This window comes from Varanus komodoensis, unplaced genomic scaffold (assembly GCF_004798865.1).
Source record: "Varanus komodoensis strain SLA01 unplaced genomic scaffold, ASM479886v1 scaffold16, whole genome shotgun sequence".
Taxonomy (NCBI): domain Eukaryota; kingdom Metazoa; phylum Chordata; class Lepidosauria; order Squamata; family Varanidae; genus Varanus; species Varanus komodoensis.
Genome location: NW_025335468.1, coordinates 9,843,457 through 9,868,109, shown reverse-complemented (window position 1 = coordinate 9,868,109; position 24,653 = coordinate 9,843,457). Strand labels below are relative to the sequence as shown.

General features: G+C 38.4%; 1 protein-coding gene across 5 annotated transcripts in view; it reads left to right on the top strand.

The window, feature by feature from the left end:
* NAP1L4 (nucleosome assembly protein 1 like 4) overlaps positions 1-24,116 on the top strand; it is a 46,128-nt gene extending 22,012 nt beyond the window's left edge. For 4 of the 5 annotated variants that reach the window (XM_044425635.1, XM_044425638.1, XM_044425637.1 and 1 more), the window contains 7 exons: positions 1,021-1,160; positions 2,116-2,261; positions 3,359-3,381; positions 4,061-4,180; positions 6,546-6,575; positions 9,039-9,095; positions 22,667-24,116. In XM_044425635.1, the coding sequence (XP_044281570.1) occupies positions 1,021-1,160; positions 2,116-2,261; positions 3,359-3,381; positions 4,061-4,180; positions 6,546-6,575; positions 9,039-9,095; positions 22,667-22,705 (555 nt within the window). In that variant the 3' untranslated portion in view covers positions 22,706-24,116. Of the gene's footprint in view, positions 1-1,020; positions 1,161-2,115; positions 2,262-3,358; positions 3,382-4,060; positions 4,181-6,545; positions 6,576-9,038; positions 9,096-12,024; positions 12,063-22,666 lie in introns of all 5 variants that reach the window. The other variant, XM_044425639.1, reaches the window with a different exon arrangement.
* The last annotated feature ends 537 nt before the right edge of the window (positions 24,117-24,653 follow it).

Sequence of the window (24,653 nt, the reverse complement as noted above, 5' to 3'; positions counted from 1 at the left end):
GGTTGTTTTGATCATGTGAATCAGGTCACCTGTGGGTTATTTGTAAGTTATCTCTGGGTTGTTTGAGTTAAATAACCATTTGTTCAGATTCAGATGTCATGTTCATAACCTATGATTGAGGAGATTGTGGAAAATGGAAACTGCCAATGAGCTCTGGTAATCCCCACAAATAATGGGTTAAATAAGCCCGAATTTGTTGCTGGGATTTGTGAACTGCCCCTGTATGTGTGTCTTATTTGTAAAACACACCATCACCAAAATGAAATTATTTCCATGCATCTTAGTATATATGAGGTCATAATAAAAACATTTATGGTCAGAATCTGATTATTCCTTTTTTTTGTTCACCCTATTCATCTGAACTAGCTGCAGTATCACCACAAATAAAAAGTCACAACTGGGATGAAAATATGAGTTGAGAAATTAAATAATTTCTTGAATCACTCAGTAAGCACTAGTGCTGTGAACTGTGCCTTATTTTAGCACAAATTATATTCCATCTTTCAATCTAAAAAATTTCCAAGAAGGCTATAAGATGTAAGTAGTAAAATGTTAGTTCTAGACAGATGCAAGAATTGATGCAATTCTTGTCTAAGATCTGTGTACCTGTTCCTACTGCTGATCTACTGTTTGTAATTTTTACCCCCTCTGCTTCTTAGTGAACAAAGTGTGCAGTATATTCTGCTTATGCTTTGGTCTATATTTGTATAGCCAAAAATAAAGCACAAGGTTATGTGCTATCAATATGGGTTTTTTTTAAAACTGTCAAAAAAAAGCATGTAAGCATGTAGCTCACTGATAGTTTCAAATCTCAAGTCGTTTATAAGTTTTTTTAAATTATTGATCATGTGCTATTTGGCAGAACAATACAAAATTGAAAGCTAATACTGTACCCCTCAACAGTCATGTTACAAAAAAGGCATTGCAAATCCAAATATTTTCTGGTACTAACAGTTGATCATTTTCTTTCTGTCTGTGTAAAATTGTGATGATCTTAGAACAATAATGGACTTCTTTCAGTCTTTTACATTAGAGTTCCACTTTGAGCCCAACGACTACTTTACTAATACAGTTTTGACAAAAACCTACAAGATGAAGTCAGAGCCCGATAAGACGGATCCTTTTTCATTTGAAGGCCCTGAAATTGTTGACTGTGAGGGGTAAGGAAATATATTTCTGAATGTTTTTTCTAGTTTCTAGTCTCAGTGTCAAGGCTGTGCTATAAATACATTGCAACAAAAATATAAAATATATAAAACTTGGCAAGTATATGCTGTAAGGCAATACGAATATGGATAGCAACAATGCAGTAATTATGCACACTTAGATGGATAAGATTTATGGGGTCAGTAACAGCATCTGAGACCATCACTCTTTTCAGCCTTGAAGATATAGTAACCTTGCATCTTGTAGTTATAGCGAGCTGCTACAGTATTTAATGGTAACTTTAATTCTTGGCATTGTAACAACTTTCAGCTTTTAAAGTTTTCTGCACTGTACTGCATTGTGCTTGTAACACAAAAATTGTAGTTACTGATTTTAGGGTACATTATTTTGTTTTAAAGCAAGATTTAAAGCTTATCCTTTTATTACCTAAGATAGACAGCACATTAAAATTATTTGCCTTTTACTGTGATTTTCCCAAGATGAATTCTAGGGTGTAACTATATTGACTAGACTGCACCATCCAGATAATGGAAAAGTTTGATAGCATTGAAGCAGCAATTTGGTCGTTCTTTCTCTTTTATTGTAGAGAAGGGGTTTGTGCAGTACATTGCCAAAAGTCTGTGCTTATCAGTGCTGTTTTCACAGTCGTAACAGTGAAATGTCTTTGCCCCCTAATTTATATACTGCCACCTTTCTTTTTGGTTAAATGCACTGTGCATCTCTCTCTTTAGTACTAGGACACAGAACTTTTATCAGTTTTTTTAATTGCTCTTTCTGTACAGCAAAGCTGGCCCTCTCCTTTCCCTTATGTTGATTTGGAGATGGCTAACATTGATGCTACAGAAAGCTGCTGCTGTCCTCATGGGAAGTGCATTTGTCTGGAAATCTATCATATGTTCAATGTGAAATTTTATTTTTAGTGTCACTGACACATACATTTAATTTCAGATGTACTATTGATTGGAAGAAAGGAAAAAATGTTACAGTTAAAACAATAAAAAAGAAACAGAAACACAAGGGGCGAGGCACAGTCAGAACAATTACTAAACAAGTACCCAATGACTCGTTTTTTAACTTCTTCAGTCCTATAAAAGGTAAACTTGGTTCACTGTAATCTGTCTTTATTAGGAGTACTTGTATGTTGTATATTTTACCATGTTTCCATCTTTGAAACATGAAGAGAATAGTTGAATGTTATGTATTGGAAATATCATCTAAGTTGTAATAGTTTTTATAAAAACTTTAGCATTGGGAGGGTGACTTCTAATTTTAGGAATAAGCAGTTAATATATGAAAATTTAACAAGTATTTCATGAAAATGTTGTAGTGATTTCACTTCCCTACTGCAAAGTCAGGAAATTCTTAATTGAAAAATTAAAGTGATCTCTGCTTTTGAGTGTCCAAGATTCCTGATTGTACACCAGTTGTGTGTGTGAGATGACCAGTTTATCAATGAATATGCAAGCTTTTGAGTAGCTGACTGTTCAGCTGGGCTGATCTCCTCAAATCTGGAACGTTTATGTGTTTGGAAGGATATGAGATCTGGGTTTCATGGTTCTATCTCTAATATTAATGTCCCTTGAGCCCTCAAAATACTCTTTGAACTTCCTGAGTTCAAAACCAGTTTGTGTGTGTGAGATTTTGAAGAGAAAATGTGGAGATGGGGAATAACATAAGTTGTGACTTTTTCTGTTTTGAAAAAGGGAAGTGAACTGTGGCTGTGTAGAAGAAAAAAACATACAAGTTGGCAGGTCTGCACAGACATCTAGCAACCATTCACCCAAATACAGGATGCTAACAAAAAAGGCGATAGACTTTTGTGTTCTGTTGCCAGGAAGCAGTGTGAGCATGTTGCCTCTTAATTCTACATGATTGCTATCACAGTGCCTGGTGCTGATTATACATTGCAGGCCTAGGTTTGGTGTTGAGTTTTTAATTTTGTGGGTCAACATATATTTAGTAAGAGTGAGCAGCTATATCAGAATGGAAGTGCTTGCATTTTATTTTTATAATGAACTTCAAATGTTAGCTTATGTATTTGAATTCCCATTATGTGGGGAAAATATGAACTTAGTGAATAACTTAGAAAGACTAGGCATTTCTTGATTGACAAATTCATATGAATAGTTTCCATACTAGAATATGCAATAGAGTTGAATTTTCAATGGACTGATTTGTTATCTTTTTATAGTTTCAGGAGATGGAGAATCACTGGTAAGTTCTATTCTAATGATTTATTCCTAGGTTTAGGTAGCTTATTTTTCATTCTTCTGTGCTGACAAGGATGCAATTTATTGAGGGGGGGGGGCATCAGACACTAAATTGTCTCATGCTGTCTGCTTATACCAGCTGTACTTGTACTTTAGGTTATTTCTGAAATGCTGCTTCATGGCTGGAGATTCAATCCCTCATGTTGGACTGTACGCACACTATTTTTCATTAACAATATCAGTCGTTGTGTGCAACACAGAAATTTCGTTTATGCAGTAGCAACTTTTAATTTCCTTATTCCTTCTTTGTTTCCTAAGCACTCCTTAAGCTCTGCTTTCTACAGTTAGTTGCAAATAGTCCAAGTGTGGTGAATTAGCATTTTCTCCTTTAACAGAAATTGATGTTCACACTAGATGAGTGACTGAACATGACTAGTTCTAAAAAACCATTATGCTGACTTTTTTAAATCTATCCTCAAAAAAATCACTGAGGAGTGATTTTATCTATCAAAATTCCTGAGGAGCAGATAAAAAGTGTATAGTTGATTTCTCTTCTAACCAAATTTTAAATGTAATAGAGGTAGAAACTGTAAATGTATGGATTTCAAATCTTCCACATATTTTAAAAGTTTCCTTTTTGGTTTTATACACATACAGACATACTTCTCCCCTTGATTTTCCAGGATGAAGATTCAGAGTGTACTTTAGCAATAGATTTTGAAGTTGGGCATTTCTTCCGTGAAAGAATAGTGCCCCGTGCTGTGCTCTATTTCACTGGAGAAGCTATAGAGGATGATGACAATGTATGTATACTTTACCTTACCTTAAAGCACGAGAACCTCAAATTTTTCTTTCCTATATGTAAAGACATTTTGTTACAGTTTGATTTTTCATCTCATTAAGTGGCTTTCCTTTTTAAAAGCAAGAGACTTTACTCATTAGTAGTCAGGTTCTGCTTGCATAATGGATTATGTCCTGTTAAATTTGAGTTTTGCTTTCTCCTTACCATCCCATAGAATAACAAACTGACATAGTATATGTTGGTAGAAATGGAGTTATATGGGGTCATGGGGAAACAAACAGGAGTTGCTGAGGGAGCACCAAAGGTTGGCAGCTATAGCAAGGTGAAAGAAGCTGCTGCATGGACAGCTTCTGCCCCTAGGGCTTTAATGAGAATTGAGCATATTCAACCTCAAGACCAGTTGAAAAAGAGAAACAAACTGGAGTGGAAGGGGGAGAGAATATACCCTATTTGACCTTTTTCACACTGCATCGTGCTTAGAAGGGGAAGGGCTGGCTGGAAATTTGAGGAGCAGGGTGAGAACACAGTGGGCTATTTTGCTTTAAGTCTTACTGCTCACTTCATATTTCTGGAAGTGCACAATTCATGTTAATAACTGTAATAATATTCAAATAATATTCAAAGCTCTGCTCTCCAATATAATAGTGATAATTACCGCAGATGTATGTAGTGGGTTTATAGTATCTCCACAGGTGCTGATGGAAGCTGAAAGAATAGCAACCTGTAATTGAGGGCGACATTTATCTGGAGACTTCCTAGCTCATTTTCCTAGGTTCTGCACTATCCCACATTTAAGGCAACTCAGCTACAGGAAGGCAAATTGGTGGGGATAGAAGATACACTTCATTTGACCAGTTTTCTGCTCTAACAAAATACTTACTTAATGGGAATGGCCTCACTGAAATAAGAAGAATCCCCTAATCATTTCCCCACAAAACACACTGCATTTGTGTTGTTGAGATAAATTTACAGACATACAACAAAGCACCCCATTCATCTATCACACAGGCAGATCTGCTTGTTCACAAGTTCACTAGTTCAATGTTGAGAGCCAACTTCAGGGGAGTCTCAGAGGGCAGGATGGGATGACTTTCCCAGTGGTGCCCCCCCACCCCAATTATGGAATGAGGCCCCCTTGGTGCAAATTGTGTCATCTTTTTGGTGCCAGGTTAAGATGCTCCTTTATGCTAAGTCATTTAAAGACATACAAGTATATGCAGGAGCTTAAAGGGAGTACTTATTCCAGGTGTTACACAGTTATACTCTTCCTAATATGTTTTAGTTGTTTAGTTGTTTATAATTTATATTTTGAAACGCTGTTATGGTATTTTATTGCATTATTTTAACTATTGTAAACTATTCAGAAAGCTTTGACTATTGGACAAATTATAATAATTACAGCAGAACATCTCCTTTGCTTCCCAATTGCTGCTTACTAGCTTTGCTATCACCTCATCCCTACTGGCTTCCCTAGAACTTTGCCTTCCTAGTTCTCCAAGTTCATTTTTTCTCTCTTATTTCTGTTTGGATTGGCTGACTGCAAAGCAGCAGATGTCCAGCCTGCAGCTGCTCCACCCTTTTCCTTTGCTCTAAAGCAGCAGTTTTCTACCACTGGTCCATTGACCAGCACCAGTCCGTGGGACATTTTCTGCTGGTCCGTGCGAGAGCTGCATGGTTGTTTTGGAGAATTTTTATTTTTTGGTATTATGCTTGGAAACTAATACACATAAAAATACTGTTTTATGTGCATGGTGCCTTTTGTTTCTGCCTCAGTGGTCCCTGAGGTGGTTTTCCTGTTTGCACCAGTCCCCAGCTGTGGAAAGGTTGAAAACCACTGCTCTAAAGCATGGCAGAAGCGTATTGGACAAAGGAGAGGAAGATGCTAAGGAAACTAGCTGCTAAAATCAAAAAAATCTTTTGAACTTTAAAAAAGTACATATTTTTGAAAGCCCTTCTTAATTGGGAGGGCAAGAAACTTTGGCAGGCACCAGAGACGTAATTGCTGAGCCACTGTTGTGCCTCTGGGTGCAGTGCAGCTTGACCCCAGAAATAATTGAGATGGAATAATTTACATGACTGAACATTGTTTGTCAAGATTTATTAATACTGTGATCTAAGGCATCTTTGCAGTTTAGCATTTAACCAAAACTACTGTGTACAGTCTTTTTGAAACAACTCCAGAGGAGCCTAGGTTGAATACAGCAGTGACCATATTAAGTTCTTCATTAGTGTGCATTTGAAAGTGTTAGTGTATGCACTCATGGTAATACTGAGAGTAGAAGCACATCTAGAATGCATGTCTTTGCTTAATGGTTCAATCTATTAAGAATCAGAGTGGGACCTAATCAAGTTTTCCCCCTCATTAGTTTGAAGAAGGAGAAGAAGGAGAAGAGGAGGTGAGTACATTCCATTTTACATACAGATCACTGGGGGAAAAGAATATTTAATTTTCCAGTAAACGAAAGAAACACATGTTTCAGAGCCATAAAAGTATCATTCTTGGCCACAGGTCTTAATATGAGCTATTTGTAAGAACAGCTTGTCTCTTTTAACAACCCTTTGCTCTGATGTTGTGAGATAGCTTCTTTCCATCTTGGTCAGCTATTAAATAAAATATGCACCAAGTCATACTTTGTGAGGTAAAACCTGAAAAGTAATGGCTTCCTGGCAGCATATATTGAAAAAAATGCATCTTTGTTCTTTTTAAAAAATTGACCCATGGGAAATGAAGCGAGATTGGCACCATGCAATATTTGTTCAGACATGTCTGTGTGTGTGCAGTGGGCAGTGGAGAGAGAGAGAGAACAGTTGAGACTATACACACACACTGTCTTTTTTAAATTCAAAGTTGTTTCTTAAGATTCTTAAGAGCATGAGATCTCTTCCTCATTTTCAAAGGTGGCTTTTCAAAAACCTGAAAGTATTCGCCCAAATGGCTTTTCCTATGTATCTACTTGACCCTTGGCTTATTGCCCAGTATTGACCAGTGTGGGGTGGGGCAGAAAAACAGTTAAGATTCTCTAGTGCTTTGGGGGCAGTGAGAATTCTTGGTAAAAATACAGAACTTCACAAGGAGGTTTGCTTAATCTCAGAGGCCCATAGTTTGTAGTAAGCTTTAAGCATTGTATCCACTGCTCTTTTTCTACCAGGAAAAGCAGCTAGAGCTGACAGATTGAATATCCACTCTACCTCTGGTACCCTTCCCATAGTGTCCCAAATCTGCTCCAGAGGGGTTGGGGTTGGGATACTCACTGGAGCAGATTTGAGAGGCTGTGCAGAAAGATGCAGAAGGGAGGCAGGAAAGCACCTATAGACCAAGTGGAAGTTCACTTATATAATGTTGGATTTAACTTAAATAATCCTGGATTACTAAATTCCAGTTGCAAATAGTTCAGATATTGGCATTAAAAACACAGTCATCTCAGTGCCGGATATGTTCCAGGTGGTGTGAGAGGCATCTATCTGTGACTTATCTCTTTCTTTTCAGAAGCAGGAGCCATGCAATTTGATTTCCCTCCCATCCTAAATATGAACTTGGCCCTTTATAGGCCCTTCTACAATTCTGTTCTAAAACCACCTTTGCTTAGGCTCAAGCTAGTCTTCTACTTTTGCAGTGTTCAGGCTTCCCTAATAACCACCAGAGTTTCTTCCCTGTATTTTTTTATCATCTTTGTGTTCTGTGTTTTTTCTTCATTCAGTAAAATAAACACCCATTTTTTCCTCTTGAGGTGCTATTCCTTTTTATCACTTAATCTTTTATGCCTCTTTCTGGTGGGTTCAGTTGGAGAGTGAACCAACAGACCTGATAATTTTTTTTTAAAAAAGGAAACACTTTAGGATCATTAGTAAGCAACTGGCAGGAATTTCACTGGCTACAGGCAAAGGTGCAGTAATGAGCCATCCTTTTGCATGTTCTGCTAATGCAGCAAAATGCCTAAGCCTCCCAGTAGTGGATCACCTTCTTCCCAGTTGGGACTGTATGAAATATGCAGCCCACTCAACCACAATACCTCCCCTTGTGTACCGTCAAGGTTTTTTGCTGACCTTGCTGCTTTGGGAGCTTGCCAGAGTGCCTAGGATGCTGCCAGTTTCTATCAATGATTCTGAGAGCAGTAATATCATTGAACACAAGAAGATGCAAAAGGACAATCCAGCTCAGACTGAACCCCTTTCAGCTTTAGCAGAAGCTGAAAATACTTACTCATCTTCATCCTGTCAAGTTTCCAGGATCAGATAGGTTACTCCTAATTGCCCAATGGATTCTGGTGAACTAGCTCACAATTCAGCTGTAGCTGTCATACTGTCCCAGGAACCTAGGCCACCACCTTTGTCACATCCCGGGGACTCATATCCCTCTCTTCAGAGGAGGCCAAGAGGACCTAGAATATCCTTGCTCCTTCCTGAGGCAGCTACTAACTTCCAGGATATTGCAACACTATTGCATATCCTCCCAGCCTATAGCCTTAATACTCGCCATGAAAGTTTCCTCTTGTTGGCATGCAAAGGCATCGGGCACCACTTCCTCAGTGCAGGTGGATCAGCACAGCCCTTAAGGACCCAAGCTGTGCTGACCCAAGAGGTTTACTTTACATTGCTCACAGTTCCTTCTCGAATCCCCACCACTTTTATTTATGTCTTTGTATTTCACAATCTTTGGTTCAAGAAGGGAAAGAAAGGAACTATAGGAAGAGAGGATGAGTCAAGTTACATAGTGCCTGACTTAACAGTAGGAGATAACACAAAGGTGGATCTCTCTGTACATCAATAAGAAGGAAACTTCATGGTCAGTACGAAAGCTCTTATTTTAATTTCTCTTCTAAACAGCAGTTTTATCCTGCTTCTTCTTTTTTAATTATCAGGAATTGGAAGGTGAGGAAGAAGGAGAGGAAGATGAAGAAGGGGAAAGTGAACCTAAGGTTAGCTTTATTAAAGCATTGTATTAAGTCACATTATAGAATATATGATATAACCATGAATTGTCATTTATAAGTTTTGTAATAGTACCCAGGTTTTGTTGTTGTTGTTCACTATAACTTGAATTTGGGTTGAATGATTTTTTTCACTGTTACATTTTAGAGCTCGAGTTAATAATCACTTTTATTCTCTTTTAACAGTGAATATTAATGCTCCTTTATTAAAACACACAATAAAACTAACACACATTGGCTGTCTTCATATAAATGTGTATAAACTGTATATACATTTACCAAAGCATGTATCCACATTTTAAAAGAATAGGAGGCTTGTTGCAGAATAAGTGTAACTTTGATTCTACTTTTGTACATCATGTTTTCTACTAAAGGGTGCTTTACACATGTCATTCTTTCTAGATGTAAAAAACAAAACAAAACCCACCTCTATTTGGAAATTATGTTGTAACTTTTACATATGCAATAGCAGCATAATTTATACTGGCAGAATTGTCACATTACATTTGTATGTAGTCTGATAGTTTTTCCTCCCTTAGCTAGATATTATGGCAATATGGGGTGGGGGGAATCATGCATGATGTGACTCTAGGCAGGTTTATATATCATGCAAAAGCAGCCCTGAGAATAAGCTTATACAGTGGATGTTTGCTAACAACCCACAGTATCCCAGACAGACAGGCGAGCTTGCTGTGGCTTGTACTCCCTCTCTCTCAGTCCTCCTGCCAACTCTAGCACGTATCTCAGTGGACTTTACAACAGAACCTGTCATATAGTCTTGCGCTGCTTCCCTCTTGTCTTCATTTTCCCTCCCTATCCATGGAATTTTACTTTTGGAGCCTCAAATTCATGACTGAGGATTATAATTGCTTATCATTGTCCTGGTTATTATTAGTTTGCCTTTTGCAAGCATTCTCTTATGGCTCTCCAATACATGTAGTCTCTCCTTGTGTTTTCAAAGGGAGCTGTAGGCAGCATACAAGGAGATTAACAGGAAGAGGTTGCCTATCAGCTAATTTGCACCCAATTGCAAAGGATTAATATTATAGGCAAGAAGAGACATAGTAATGCAAATCGGAAACCTCAAAAATTTGGGGGTGGAAGAAGCCATTCATTCTGTTGCTGCCAGTGTGCAAATGTTCATTTCTCATTTATCAGGTCAAAAAGATGCTCAACTAATCCAGACTGTTAAAAAAATATTTGAGGTGGCAAACCAGGATGGAGCAAATAAGCAGCTAGCACCAGCAGTACTTATACCTCCCTCTGTGGGGCCCTAGTCACTCCATCCCATGCAGCTGCCACCTCAGGGATTGTTTTTGCTTTTTAAAAAATATTACGGAATTACAGTAACTGCAGCAATAAATGCTCTAAAAACAAGCCATGAATAATTGTTGGTGGAAAGTTATCTCCTCTTTCTGGAGTAGCTGGAGAAGTTTAAAAAAATGGAGGGCATTAAAAAGTGTTAGTTCAACATGCAAAAGTAAGATGATCACATTGCTAAGGGAGAAATCCTGCTTCCCCACTTAGGCCTTTGGCTTTCACTTTCCTACTTTTAGTTTTTCTGACTTAGGTTACCAGGTCCCTGTTTCCTTAACTATTATTTCTCTCATGGCCCTTCACCAGCTTTGTGCAAATTGGACAATAGGCAGCCTCATCCTGTCTTTTCCCATATTGCCTATTCAACTTTGCAGCAATCTTGGGCAGCTGAAACATACAAGGAAATTGACCAAGAAAGACTTTGCATATGGGACCAGTATAAAGACAAGCACTTGCAAAAGACCCAGAAAATGTAATGAAAAATCCAACCCCTGTTACACATTTTTGTGAATCCAAATATCAAATAATAAAAATCAGGGAATTTATTTATTTTTATTTTTTTATTTATTTTTCGATTTATATCCTGCCTTTTTTCTCAAAGGACTCAAGGCAGCTTACATCATTCCCCTCCTCCATCTTATCCCCACAACAACCACCCTGTGAGGTAGGTTGGGCTGAGAGTCTGTGACTGGCCCAGAGTCACCCAGTTGGCTCCATGGACGAGTGGGGACTAGAACCCAGATCGTCTCAGTCCCATGCTCTTAACCACTACACCACACTGGAATGAGTGGTTGTTCTTTCAAACACCTTTTTCACAGTCATGAAAAGGCAGTCAGAGACAAAATTGCAAAAAAAAAGGATTGGTCTCAAGCTTTTTTGCCCCTTGCCGAACAGCTCTGAACCTCATTGTAGCAACCCATGAAAAAATCAATTTGCTGAGTTCAGATGACATGACAATTCATGGCAGCCCTACAGTGAGCCCTAGCTTCTCTCCATGGTTGTGGCCAAAAATTAAAGCTACTCTGCACTTATAAGCCCCGGGTTGTGCAAACCTGGTCTCTGAGCTGGATTAGGTGATTGTTCTGTCTACCCAATAGGCTTGCTATAAATCTTGTGCATGGCTAGGGCACCCTCAGTTCTAAGCAATCTTTATTACACTGATGGCTGGGCATGCACAATATGTGTTAATGGGGACTTGTATTAAGCAAGTGAACAATGTATAAAACATACTGACATGGAAATTGAGCTTGCATTTGATGAAGACATGGGCACTTAGCTTTGCATGATACCATAACCAACACACTCTGCACCATGACTTCCTAATAAAGTTTGTGCTTTTTATGGTCATCACATTGTTATTGAATAATAATGTAGCTACTGAGTTGACAAGTGAAGCTTATCAGTGACAGTGTAAAAAGCTCTTGTAGGTGGGCAAAGTATTTTGCTGATTACTGGAAAATGTGACCGTGATTACTTTGGAGATTGGTTGTATGTGACAAACCATTTCTTGTGCCTTCTGGAGCGCTAGTTATTGCTGTCTTTTTTATTCATTTCACTTTTCTTTCATGCTGACAGTTCCTTTCAATTTTTCTCCATTTAGGTGTAATTTAAGTCTGTTTATCATTCATTCATTTATAGGTAAGGTTGAATTCCATTAATACATAACTTCCAGGCTTCCAGTTTTTGTAGCCCATGCAATGTGATTCATTAAAGTACTTGTTCGGTTTCTTTCACTAGATACATAGAAAAATGGGTCCTTAATGTGGAGACCTTCAGTGACTCAGCTGCTATTTAGAAAAATATGTAGAACCCTTGAACTGTAAAATCATGAATGGTGTTAACATTTATAGGGACTTCCTTTTCTTGCTGATGAACGTCATGCTCTCTTGCCTTTTCTATGTACTTTAAAAATTGGTGTTTTTCTGTGCAGCTTGCATTGGCTGTGAGTGTTACTTTTGGTAGGTTTCAGGGTTTAAACTTGGTTTGTTGTATTTATTCATATTGCCAGAGTGTTGTACCTTGGTACAGGACAAACTGTTTTCCAAACTTACTTGTTTCAGCTAGGCTTGACAACTGGGAGAGAGGTTATATGTGCTAATTAAGTCACCCAATTAATTATGTTTACTCGAATTGAAATTCCTTGATCTTTTTTTGTTTGAACTGTTGTAGTGTAATTATGGAACTGATTTGTCTCTTACATGCTAATGTATTTCTCCTGATTTATCATTGCTTATACTTTGTTTTTAATTTCTGAGCACACTTGTATTCAGTAGTGATAATTACATTCTTCTTAAATCATACCAAACAGTGAGTGTAAGTTTTGCAACTTTCACATGTAGGATATTTGCAAACATGGTACATTTTTCTAATAAAATTTGAACATCTCTCTCTTGACCCGTCAAGCTCTCTTTCTGAGCTCCTCCAAACAGTGCTAAATGCACCCTAGATACATTTTCTTCTAGTTCTGTTCAAATTGTGACTGAAGTTAAAATAGTTAGGAACTAATGTACTTGCTAATAATTCTAGTCACTTTTGTTGCCTCCTTGTGTAAGTTTTTAAACAAAGCTGTGAACTCAAGTTCTTCTCAGTCTGATTTTCCACCTTATCTGTTCATGTAGCCTCTACATGGTTTTCCTGTGCCTTGAAATACATTGCTCCTTTCACAATATTTAGCAGTGCAGCATCTTGCCAACACTTAAGGAGGTTAAAAATAGTTTGAGAAAACTCTGGCAAAATTAAATTAAGGTAAGAGCTATTATGCCTTGAAGATAAATATACAGGATAAGGTGAATCCATATGAAAGAAAACAGTCCAAAGATCTTTAAATCATCTTATCATAGTGGTTCTTTTAATCCAAGGGATATTGATTGCAATGTCACTTACATATAGTACTTAATTCCACATATATGAAACAGAATCCATGACTTATTGGTACGCTGGAACTGCAGTCCGACTAATATCTGTACTTCTCTGATATAATGAGGTAAATATGCCATTATTCATTGTGTTAAGTCACATATAGATGGATAACCTGTCACTTGGTAGGATTCCTTAAAGAGTGTAAGATAATTATGCTTTTACAATGGGATTGCAAAATAACTGAATATTGATTCTTTTTGCAACTGCTGGAATATACTGTTTGCTAATATGTTTATCTGTTTTAATAATGCTGACAAAAGACAGGCACATTTCATTCTGTTCCACTTCAAGTCTACCTCTGGTATCCCATTTCTTTCTTCCTGCTTTCTCTATAAATTAGCCAGTCTTTTACTGCTTATATTTCTCTGAAAATATTAGAAATAACCTAGGTTCTTCTTTGTGGTTTCTGTGCATCACACATGAGGGCTTTGCACCTGTGCTGAGCCTGATGTTTGGAAGTTTCTGTGGCTAAGTGTTCAACTGGGAGCCCCCTTCCTTCCTTCCTTCCTTCCTTCCTTCCTTCCTTCCTTCCTTCCTGTGTAGTGCAGGTTAGTGAGATATCAAACTCATTGGCTGCACAAATATATCACATTAGATCCTTCTTGAATCCTACAAACACACATTGCCAAACAATTTCTTCCTTGGAAGATACATAATAATCCCCTCGCTCTTTTGAAGTAACGCCCAGACAGCATCTTAGTACAGAAAGTAGGTCAACACCCTATAACCTAACCTCCGGTATTGGGTAGTTGCTGCCTCTTTTCTTTCTACTTGGTGTTTGTGCCTTCAGCTGAGTCTTCTTCCCCTTTCATATCTGCACAGTCCCACTTGTTCATCAGTCTTTGGCAGGGTGGATTTGATTTACATCACTTGTCAGTAAGACCAGATTTAAATCATGGTTTTCTACATAATTTGGACACATGCCTGCCTTACACATAGGTACAGGAACTTCATTAAAATATTGCCAAACTGAGTCTCTTTTATGGCCTGCTGCCATTATAGATTTTCTCCTTCAGGGAAAGAATAACATGATTAACCTCAGGTTATACACAAAAAGATCCAAGGACTTTTGGAATATTCTGCTGAAAAGGATTTAGTTTCATTTTTTACTGCTTGACCCACCCTCCCTCCTCAAACTTAGCTTCTTGTGCAGATCTATTCCACTCTCAACAATCTCCTATTCATTGATTTTTTTGAAACTTAGCACTTAGGAGGTAAAGGGTTGATTCTGTGTACATAGATTTGCAAAGGAACAATGAGATTCAGGTCTTTTTCTCAACTCTGTATGTTTATTTTAATATTTTTGCTGTGAAGAAGAGGCATGTGATCTCTGGAGGCACAAATTCAGAGTTTTGAGAACTGTAAAGCTAAGCATCTGTGATAATATCTTCTAGATTTAAAAATGCCCAATCTTATAGAAACCTCTGGAGGAATGTGACATCGTGAATGGATTAATGGAGTTCATTTAGCAACAACTTTGTATTTGAACATTGCATGAATATATAGCCTCATGCTACATAATTAAAAACTAATCCTTATTTCATGATGAATAACTTTGGACTATAATGTATCTTAAAGTATATTTAGATAGATTTTTCCTCAAAAGTCATTAATAAAAAATTAAATCAAATTTAAATAAACAAAATCCAGTTTAAATTTTAAAAATCTGATTTTTTTATTTAAAAAAAATCATTGATTTTTATCCACTCTGGTCTTTAGCAACGATCTGATTTTCTCCATTCCATGCCACTTAGGTAGAGTCTTCTGTTCTTCCACCCTGCTGCTTCAGCAGTCTCCTCCCTGAATGATGTCCATGCAACTTCACTTACTCCTTTGTTGTATGCTAGATGCTTCCCCTTTGCCTTAGCAGCACATGCAGCCTAAGTTGCTGGAAGGCAGGGATTACCCATTTAATATGTTAGGAGAATGCCAGGAGCTGCAAAGTGCAGATGTATTTTTGTCGCTCAAAGAACAACACTGAACTGTCAAAGAGATAACTGAGGCTCCAATGTCAGAGTTTAGTCATGCCTAACATATTATAGGGTTTAGAATTTTGATTCCTTTAATGCCTCCTTTGTATGCTGTCTTGGTCTCTTCTCATACAACAGCAATGGCTAGTGTTTGGTCTGGGCTGATGTCTAGCTGAGTCAGTATGTGTTAGGACTTGCCCAAAGTGATTCAGCATGGTATAGGGGCTTGCATAAATCTGCTTCATACAGGGCCGATGTGGCTGGAGACAGCATGGGCAGTCTCAGCCTGTTATACCTAGTTAACATGACGACAATGCACTTTTAGCTATTCTTTCTTCTCAGAACATCTGAATTCCAGTCATCCCTTTCTATGTAATGGTTTTAAGCACTAGAAAGCCAGCAGTAACCCTTTGCAAAAGAACACAGACTCTCTGCTTTAAACACACATTGAGTCAGCCCCCCTCATTCACATGCACACAAACCCCAAACCATAATAAGTGATTATTCAAATAACAGTGATAATTTTAATAATGTAAATAAGCCACAATGTTCTCAGAAGCACAAGTTGCCTATGCAACACACAAGGTTGGTCAACCCCAGACCAGACATTCCACACATTACAAAACATACTGACATACCCAAGACTGGACCTTATGCAGAAACACCAGGACATGCTCACAGCTACTCCAAAGTTCCTTGTGCACACACACCATCTTCAAAGATTAAAGACATACTATTTATGACAATAGGACTGCTGCAGCTCCTCCTCCTTTGACCTCTGGAAAAAGGCATGCAGATTGGCTGTGCCTGCTAGTCTTCCATGCAGCCCAGATGAGTCCCCCTGCCCACCCTTGTGGAGAGGAGGTAAAGCCTGAGCTGAATAGGTTTTTTCCTATATTCCCCTCTGATTAAGGGCTCTAGCACTGCTGAAGCCTTTCTGCTCCTAGAGTGGCAAGAGCGATCCGTGTATGTGTGGGAGTCTGCCCATGAGCAATTGAGAATCTGAAACAGCTGCATCAGCAGGACCTTCAGCTTGGTAGTGTATCAGCATTCTGTCTCTACAGAGAAGACAGTAAAAATTTTCATTCATACATTCATTCATTCTTAGATTTCTATCCCATCCCATTAGCCATATGCATATATTTTGAATGCTGCTGTGGTCTTCCAGTTTTACTGTCTAGTCTGCTAAAGATTTCAACAGTGGCATTGCTTCAGACTCTTTTTGTGCTTAAATTAGAAGTTTTTAAATAGAATTTTATACAGAAAGTGTTTAGGATATGTCAAACTTGTTGCACTGGTTCTTGGAAGAGAAAAATTTAGTATTCATAATTTCTGTGGGTGAAATTATGCTGATTGAATGTGTCTGTCAGCAGAACAGGAGGGCGGCAATAACCCCTTCCTCCTGTAGTATCCCATGTTGATATGGGTCCTTATGCCTTTCAGAGCTGATTTGGAGGGAGTGGAGGAAATGCCCTCCTTTATTAGTCTGTTGACTGAAACTTTCCATCACTAGTTGGATTCTACCTTCTAGTTAACTGCTTCAGTTGGTATCTAAGCTGTGTTAAAGGAATCTATTGCAGATGTAGTTTCTTCTGTAAGAACTTACACAATCTGTTACAGAACTTACATGTGATAGCATAGCATGTACTCTTGCACAAGCTTAGAACTTTCCATGGAGCCCGCCCCCTCCCCTATATAAAAGGTGGACTCCCACCATTTTTACATGAATTTAGGCTAACCTCTTATGTGTCACATACACTGGTTACTTGTTTTTATGTGTTTAATCACCAGTGTCTTTCAAGTGATGCATATTATGTAGGAATCGGAGCCAAGTGTGTATTGTAGGAAGGCAGTATTGGCAAGCTTCCAGATAGCACTGCTTCACCTAATATCTGAAGATGCTTTGTATTGTGCAGTGTTTGAAAGTAGTTTCCCAGTATCACATTTCAAATGTTCTTTCTTTAATAATCCAGAGAAAGACAGTAGCAGTGCTATCACTAAGCAGCTTTAAACCTTGGACCTCAGACTTGCAGTGACATGGATTGGTTGCACCAGTTAAGTTTCATTTACCCAAAATAATGCTTAATAAGAGATTTCTTTCTGATGTCAAACTTTTGTTTCTTCTTTTTTAAACAAAAGTTGTTTAATATGGTTGTTGCTAGAAAGCTGAAAGTATTTTCATATCACATACATGCAAATTCAGCTCGTGGCAGTCTCAAATTTGAGGGTGAAAACTGTTTTGTCCCATGATGACGGCATGTGAACTTGGGACTGATGAGCTGACACTGATGCTGTTTGTGTATTATGAGGAGAATATACCTACCTAGCATAGAGTGTAACATCAGTCTAGTGCTTGGAAAAAACATTGTGACTGGACATAGTGTTTACGCATTGGTGTGTACTCTTATAAAAAGTGGATTTGTGAGAGTAGAATATATTGATATTTTCAACTTTGGTAAGGAAGACATGGAAAGCAGTCTGAAATAGCTTATAGTACTATTAAATCTCTCATACAACTTTGACTGTTCCTTAGTCTCCTCTTGCCTGATAATATACTTTTCTCAGAACAGCCTTAATCTGGAGTATGCTAGTAGAAATCGGTGTGTGTAGAAGATGCTGGCTTTGATATATACCTCAGTTTCTTTAAAGAGCTGTGGTGGTGCATACCTCCTAAAATACTAGAGTTTTCTTCTAAAAGGATGTTAAGCATGAGCTGCTTTGATTCATGTTCTATGCCGTCTGCTGACAACATTAATTATATACATGAAAATGTGAATGTTGGTCATCTTTCTAAAATATGGAAAAATTAAAATGAGTCTGGATTTTTTATTTATATGTATTTCATTTACTCATAAAACAATACTGCATATTATTAGTCATTCAATATTGTGCAACATTATGAAATCAGCTTTTTCAATATTGCCTCACTGTTTCATAATAAATTCAGTACATTATGTATTTATTGCATTATGATTTATTATATTTATTACATTATAGCCTTGTTACCAGAAATGTTGCACAGAAAGCAAAAAATGCTACACAGAAAAAAAATCTTGTTAATAGTGTTAAGCTCACCATATGTCTCTGTTTAAGTTTTCTTCAGCTCCAGAGGTAAAACTGCATGGAGTTGTTAAAGCATTTCTTATACAGAGTTCAGAATTTAAATAGTAACAACTTGTTTAGTGTTAGCATTACAAGCAGGTGGCTTGATCCTTTAACCTACAGTATTGGTATGCATATGAAATAGGTGCAAGTGCAAGGACTGATACCCTTGAAGCAGTATTGCAGCAGGGGTTTCAACTTGAGTGTCACCTGAAGCAGCGGTTGCACAGGCATAATGGTCAGCCAGTGGTCCCAGTGCACTGCTGATAACATCTGCCACCAGTACACCAGCCTTTCCTAGTGGGTGCTCTTCAAGTTAAACTACAGTTCCCATGAACTCCGGCCGCAATGTCTGATGGCTCGAGATTATAGGAGTTACAGTGCAAAGCATCAGAAAGGCACCAGGTTGGCCAAAACAACAATAAATTACATACAATGGTAACTGTAGGCAGTGTGCTTACTAGCTTGGGAGGCTCTTTATAGCATAGAGAATGCGTACAACAATGGTTATTCCAATATCAGTTTCCCCCTACATTGGCTGTAAAAAAGCCTTTCCCTGGAGGCCTATATTCACTCGGGGACAAGGTGCTTGGGGCTGCATGCCAGCGGGGCTGGAGCCAAAAGTGGGTGGACTCAGCCCACACCCTTGCACACCTGTATAGTCTTTCTCTCAAACACATCTATGTAGCACCATCACCATTAAATATTTTTCCCTAGTGCAAATAATGTAGAATCTGGAGGACTGATAAGGGTTCAGGAGGAGGAGTAGGGCATTAAATCTTGGGCCTCTTCTGGAATTTGCATTACCAAAAAAAGAGCCATGGCTTTGAGTCTTATTTTAGCAATGCAAATTGCAGGGGAATAATTTGGATCCAAATTGTGCCCACAGTGCTTGTAGTCTATTGCTTTTCTGTACCGGTTTGGGAGGAAAAGAACCCCCTCCCTCTGCAAACAATATAGAATATATGGAGGGAGAGGCCTTGGCCATCTGATGGGAAGCCAGTGGGGGCTGCGCCTGTCCAGTAAGCTAGAGGTGCCCCCTCCCTGCCCTGTTACATAGAGGCTCAGTTCACCACATGTACAGTAGCTATTCATAGTTAAGTTCTGATGTTGACAGAACCGCTTCAAATACTTGAGATTCCTAATTGTGGTGACAATTTTAATGCTCAGCTCCTAGGTGTTGAAAGGAAATATTAATTCAGTGGAGTTTTTCCATTGGTGTCTTTACGTTAGTGAAAAAGGCCTTAATACATACAGCACAGGACATCTGGTTTTTATCAGTCTCCATCTAGTGAAGCCTTCCACACCATATCCTCATGGTTCTGGAGGATCCCCCAACCACTTGTTTTCAAAGGGCTGTGCCAGAGAGGGGTCTGTGTGTGTCATTGTGTGGAAGTACTTTCTGCTAGCCCACATTTGCAACTGACTATAACTCAGTATTTCCGTTACACGTAAACTGGCTATAATTATACTTTTAATGAAAGGACTGTTCTAGATCAGAGGTTTCTAGCTTTTCGAACTGCCTGTTGTATTGGGATAGGCATGAATTTGTAACATCAACTTCTGCTAACCCATATCTCTGTTCATATTAGCCTTTGTCAGAACAATACAGCTTCTAGCATCTATTCATTTATTTAATTGGGGCTGTCATCTGAACAATCTGTATTACTTCTGCAGAAGTTTGAATGTGGGCAAAAATAGTTTCAAAGGAAAAAGCTTATTTTCTTTTCAGAAGGGGGTGTCACTTCTCTTAAAATGGGAGGGAAGTCTTTTCTAAGACAGCATGCTATCTCCAGCAACACTACCCGCTCATAGCACCCACATCCTCCAATACTGCACCATGTACTTGGGGAAAGAGAAGATGTTGGTGTGCGGTTGGTTCACAAGGATGGAAAGGGACAGATCTCCAGCCTTTCCACCTGCATTTATTTTCAGCCAGCCTAAAGATTCTTTGTAGCTATATAAATTAATCAACCAGATATTGCAGGGCTGCTTTATACAATTTGGTTTCTGTTTTGTCTCCTGTTTGTGGCCCTTAGAAGGCAAAGGAGATGGATCACAAATCACTCTGGAAGAAATGTTCCCAGCAATGCAGATACCAGATTTTGCTGAGGGAAGTGATTAGAAGTGGGTGATTGGGTAGATCCCTAAGGACAGACTTTTCTCAAATACTCCAAAAGAAGATCATTAGGATATCCGGTCAATTCTACCAGGGTCATTTTCTTTGCTTCCTTAGTACATACCTGGCCATAATAGATGTAATTTTAGCACTTAGAGGAATATATCAAAATAACTTGTTAGAAATAAGCTTCAGCAGCTACAAAAGCCTGTCTGTCTTCAAAAGACAACATAGTTTCATTTTAACTTGTGACTCTGATGTTTTGAATATTGTCTATGTTACTTGTGCTCTGGTTTTTGAGAAGTTCCGGTTTGTTTTCTACATACTGGATATCCTACAGATCAAATTATATATCTCAAAATTAGCATTTTAACTTTCAGAATTACTTGACTACATCATCCACCCACCCCCACCCACGTACACACTAAGAAATATATCTTTTGAATGCTAAGCTATCACGTGCTAAAAAGTTAGATTAAAAAAGGGAAACCCAAATGTTAATGTAGATCAGAACAGTGAGTGAACACAGTTGATAAGAAGAATTTGGGCTTTTCTACCCATGATCTCAACATTTATTTATTATTTTCGAATTATTCTTTTATAGTCAGGGTCCCTGCACCTTTGTTTCAGCAAGTGTCCCTGTTCAGCCAGGTGGGGAGAGCAAATGGCTTCCCAGGGGTTCAGGGCTGTAAAGGAAAGATTTAGGACTCCAGCCCTAGGGGGTCACTATGTAATATTGCTTGTGACAGTAGCTGTTGTTTTCTCTGTTCTGAAGATAGAGCTACATTCTGCTCATATGTTCCCATCTCTCTGAACTTCTTTGGATTGGCTAAGAAGTGATGGGTCTTTCTAAAAAAGGGGGGGGTATATTTTTTTATTCCTGCTCTCCCCCCCCCCACGGAAAGTCCTCATATCTCTCCTGAAAGAATAGTCCTTGAAGTTTGCAGGAATAGTTTGAGTGCAGATACCTCAGTCACATTGTATTTTATTTATACAATAATTATTACATATTTTATTATTATTACATTCCATTTATATTACGTTTTTTCCTGCAAAGAACCCAAGTTGGCTTACATAATCAACTCTGCTCCATCTTATCCTCACAACAGCCCTGTAAGGAAGGTTAGGCTGGGAGTCCATGACATGGCCCAAAATCATCCAGTGAACTTCATGGTTGAGTGGAGACTAGAACCTGTATTTCCCAAGTCTCTGTACAGCAGTAACAGTTATGGTACACAGATTCTCCTCCCCAAATCTAGTTGAACAGCCTTTACCTTCCAGCCTGGTGATATATACTGTTTGTGCTGAAAGTTAGGCATACAGCCCTTTCTCACAGGCCCTTGAATCTTGTGGTTGCCCCCATAACTGGTCTTTTAAAATTGGTCCTAAGACACCATATTTTTTTGTAACAGCATAGGGGTAAATCTCCAGGCCCATGGTTGGTGTCACTGAATATTTTGTGACCTGAAAGAATATCTTAGAATACTGAGAAGAGCTCTTGCGTTCAGAACGCCTGGGGGTACCTCACCAGCACTGGATCACATTCTATCAGGGAGTGGGGCAGGGACATGAATGCGGATTGTATTGAAGAACAAGATACAAATCTTGAAAATAATTTTAGAAGAATAACCTCTCAAGGCCCTTTGTGAGAAGTGCTCTATTTTGTTTCCTGCCCTTTGGTTACAATATCAAAGCAATTCGCATGGTCAGGAGTTACAAAATACTTTTTCTCCAAAGTTTGGGAAAGGCAAGTGTAATTGCCCTTGGATGGAACTAGTTTTGTCTTTTTACCCCCATGGTTTGTTATACCAAGTGCTGGGAAACAACAGTGGAGATTACTTCCCATAGGCATCTGGTTGACCACTGTAGGAAATGGGATGCTGAGCCTTGCTCTGAACTAGGAAGTTTTAACATGAATAAAGTAAAGAAGCAGGGGTGGCTGACCGTTAGTCATGGCCTTTGGGCTGATGGTGAGATAGGATCAAAATAATTTTCATATAATTGGGAATACTTGTGTTCATGGGACTACTTGCAAATCACAGTTTCGCTACTGACTATGAATGTGGATTGCTGTCTCATTAGGGTACCTATTGTGTATACTTATTATTTGTTTTTTTTCCCCTTTTAAACAGAAAGATGCCAGCCAGCCTGCTGAATGCAAACAACAATAAGGAAATACCACTCCTGAGTGATATTTGAACAACCTGTAACAAATATTTGGATACCTGGCCTGCAGTTCAGGATATTCCATTGCTGCAGCACAATCTTATTAACAATGCTTAAAACTAAATTGTTTTCAAATGCATGATTTTCACTAACTTCCTTTTTTTTTTTTTTTTTTTTTGGCTTAACTTGTACAGTGGCAACTTAATGCATTTGAGAAATATGAGGTTCAGTTAAAGCACACTCTACGGCCTTTGGTACATGGTAGTTCAACTGTCTCAGTAGGCTTTCCCATTTAAATTTTCAAGGGAAAAAAACCAATTTTCCCTTCTGAAAAACTCGCCCTCAGTACAAAGTAATTTTTGCCTAAATATAAGAGTACATTAAATTAATAAAATACAGTTAACATGAAGCAATATGATTTCTGCTAGCTTTTTCCCTTTAAAATATGTTTCCTGCAAGCTTCCAATCAAACTAGTGCTACAGAGCCACTTAAACATTGCCATCTCCAGTAAAGGTAATTTGAATGCGAAGTAACATTTCCTTTATCTTTTTTGAGAGGAGGTGGTGGTTGAGAAATATGTAGTTGTTCACTTTATTTATTCATGTTTGTAAGTACTTTGATGAACTAGTGCTTTTAATAGTTTTAAATATACTTGAAAAATATTTTCCTGTTTATAAAATATGGGTACTTGTACATGGAATACTCATACTCTGCTCACAGAATGATTGCTAATCAAACTTTTCAAGACAATGAACTTTGGGAAGAAAAGGGGAGGTCCTGAGACGTATCTCCTGGTTTGAGTAAAGTGAGTTGCAGCACTAAAATGTATCACTGGCCTGGCTTGTTCAGATGATCCTCCCGGACAGATCTGGGGCATTGAGGATAAGGTGCAGGTTCGGTGTGGTTTACACTTGACCTCCAAACCAAAATTAGAAACTGTATTTGAATTCTGGTTTGGGGGTAGAGTGCAAACTATAGCTTAACCAGTAAGACATTGCAGCAAACTATGGTTTGCACTAAGCAAGAAACAAAGCAATGCTGCACCGCACACAAGGAGTGTTTTGGATATCTTGGAGGATTGCCTGAACTGGACCTGTGAGAAACGTTTAATTGGGAAAATATAAATTGAATTTTAAGCAAGTGTGTAGTTTACATTTTATTTACAGTACTCCGATCCCTCTGTGCCACACTCCAATGGTTTCTCAAAATCCAATCTCTTTCAGAAGATCTGTTCTGAATTACAGTTCACATTTCTCATGCGTACTCCAGGCAACAGCTCACAAGCAACTGTATGAATGCTGTTACCAGGCATGTAGAGAGTGCTCCAGCCTTACCTTACACATTTGTAACTTAATACGGTGTTTTCAATTTGTACAGAATAGTTAGAATATTCTATTAAAGTTGTGAAACATGAAGCATATTGTCCAGACACTTTTCTCTAATATAGCATGCAACTTTTCTCTCTTGAATGTGGGTGTGTGGTGTGTGTGTGTATGGAGTGGGGGCAGCAGTGCACATGAACCCTGTTCATTTATTTTGCCACTTGGTATTTTATGTTCCCTAGTACTATAAAGCATTTGCTCTGATTGCAGGATCCAGGTGTTTAGAGACCGTAGAATCTCTGCAAGAAACATCTGCGAAATGGGTTACAGAGTGCAGCAAAAATCATAATCCCATAGGTCAATTAGGGCAAAAAGAATCCAGAATTCCCAGTAGGGTGGTACTTACTAGCTCTAATGTGATGTCATAAAATAGTGAGCAAATGTTCACATTATTCTGACAACTTCAGATTGTATGTTAAAGCTAGAATGGGAGCAGAGAAGAAGAAGTTAGGGCATGATGTTAAAGCCCTAAGTTAGTTTAAAGACTGTCAGGAGATATTTATGGGTGGGAGAGGAACAACTTTTTTTGGGTTCAGCCCTGTGCTTGTGGCATGCTGGGAGCTGTAGAAC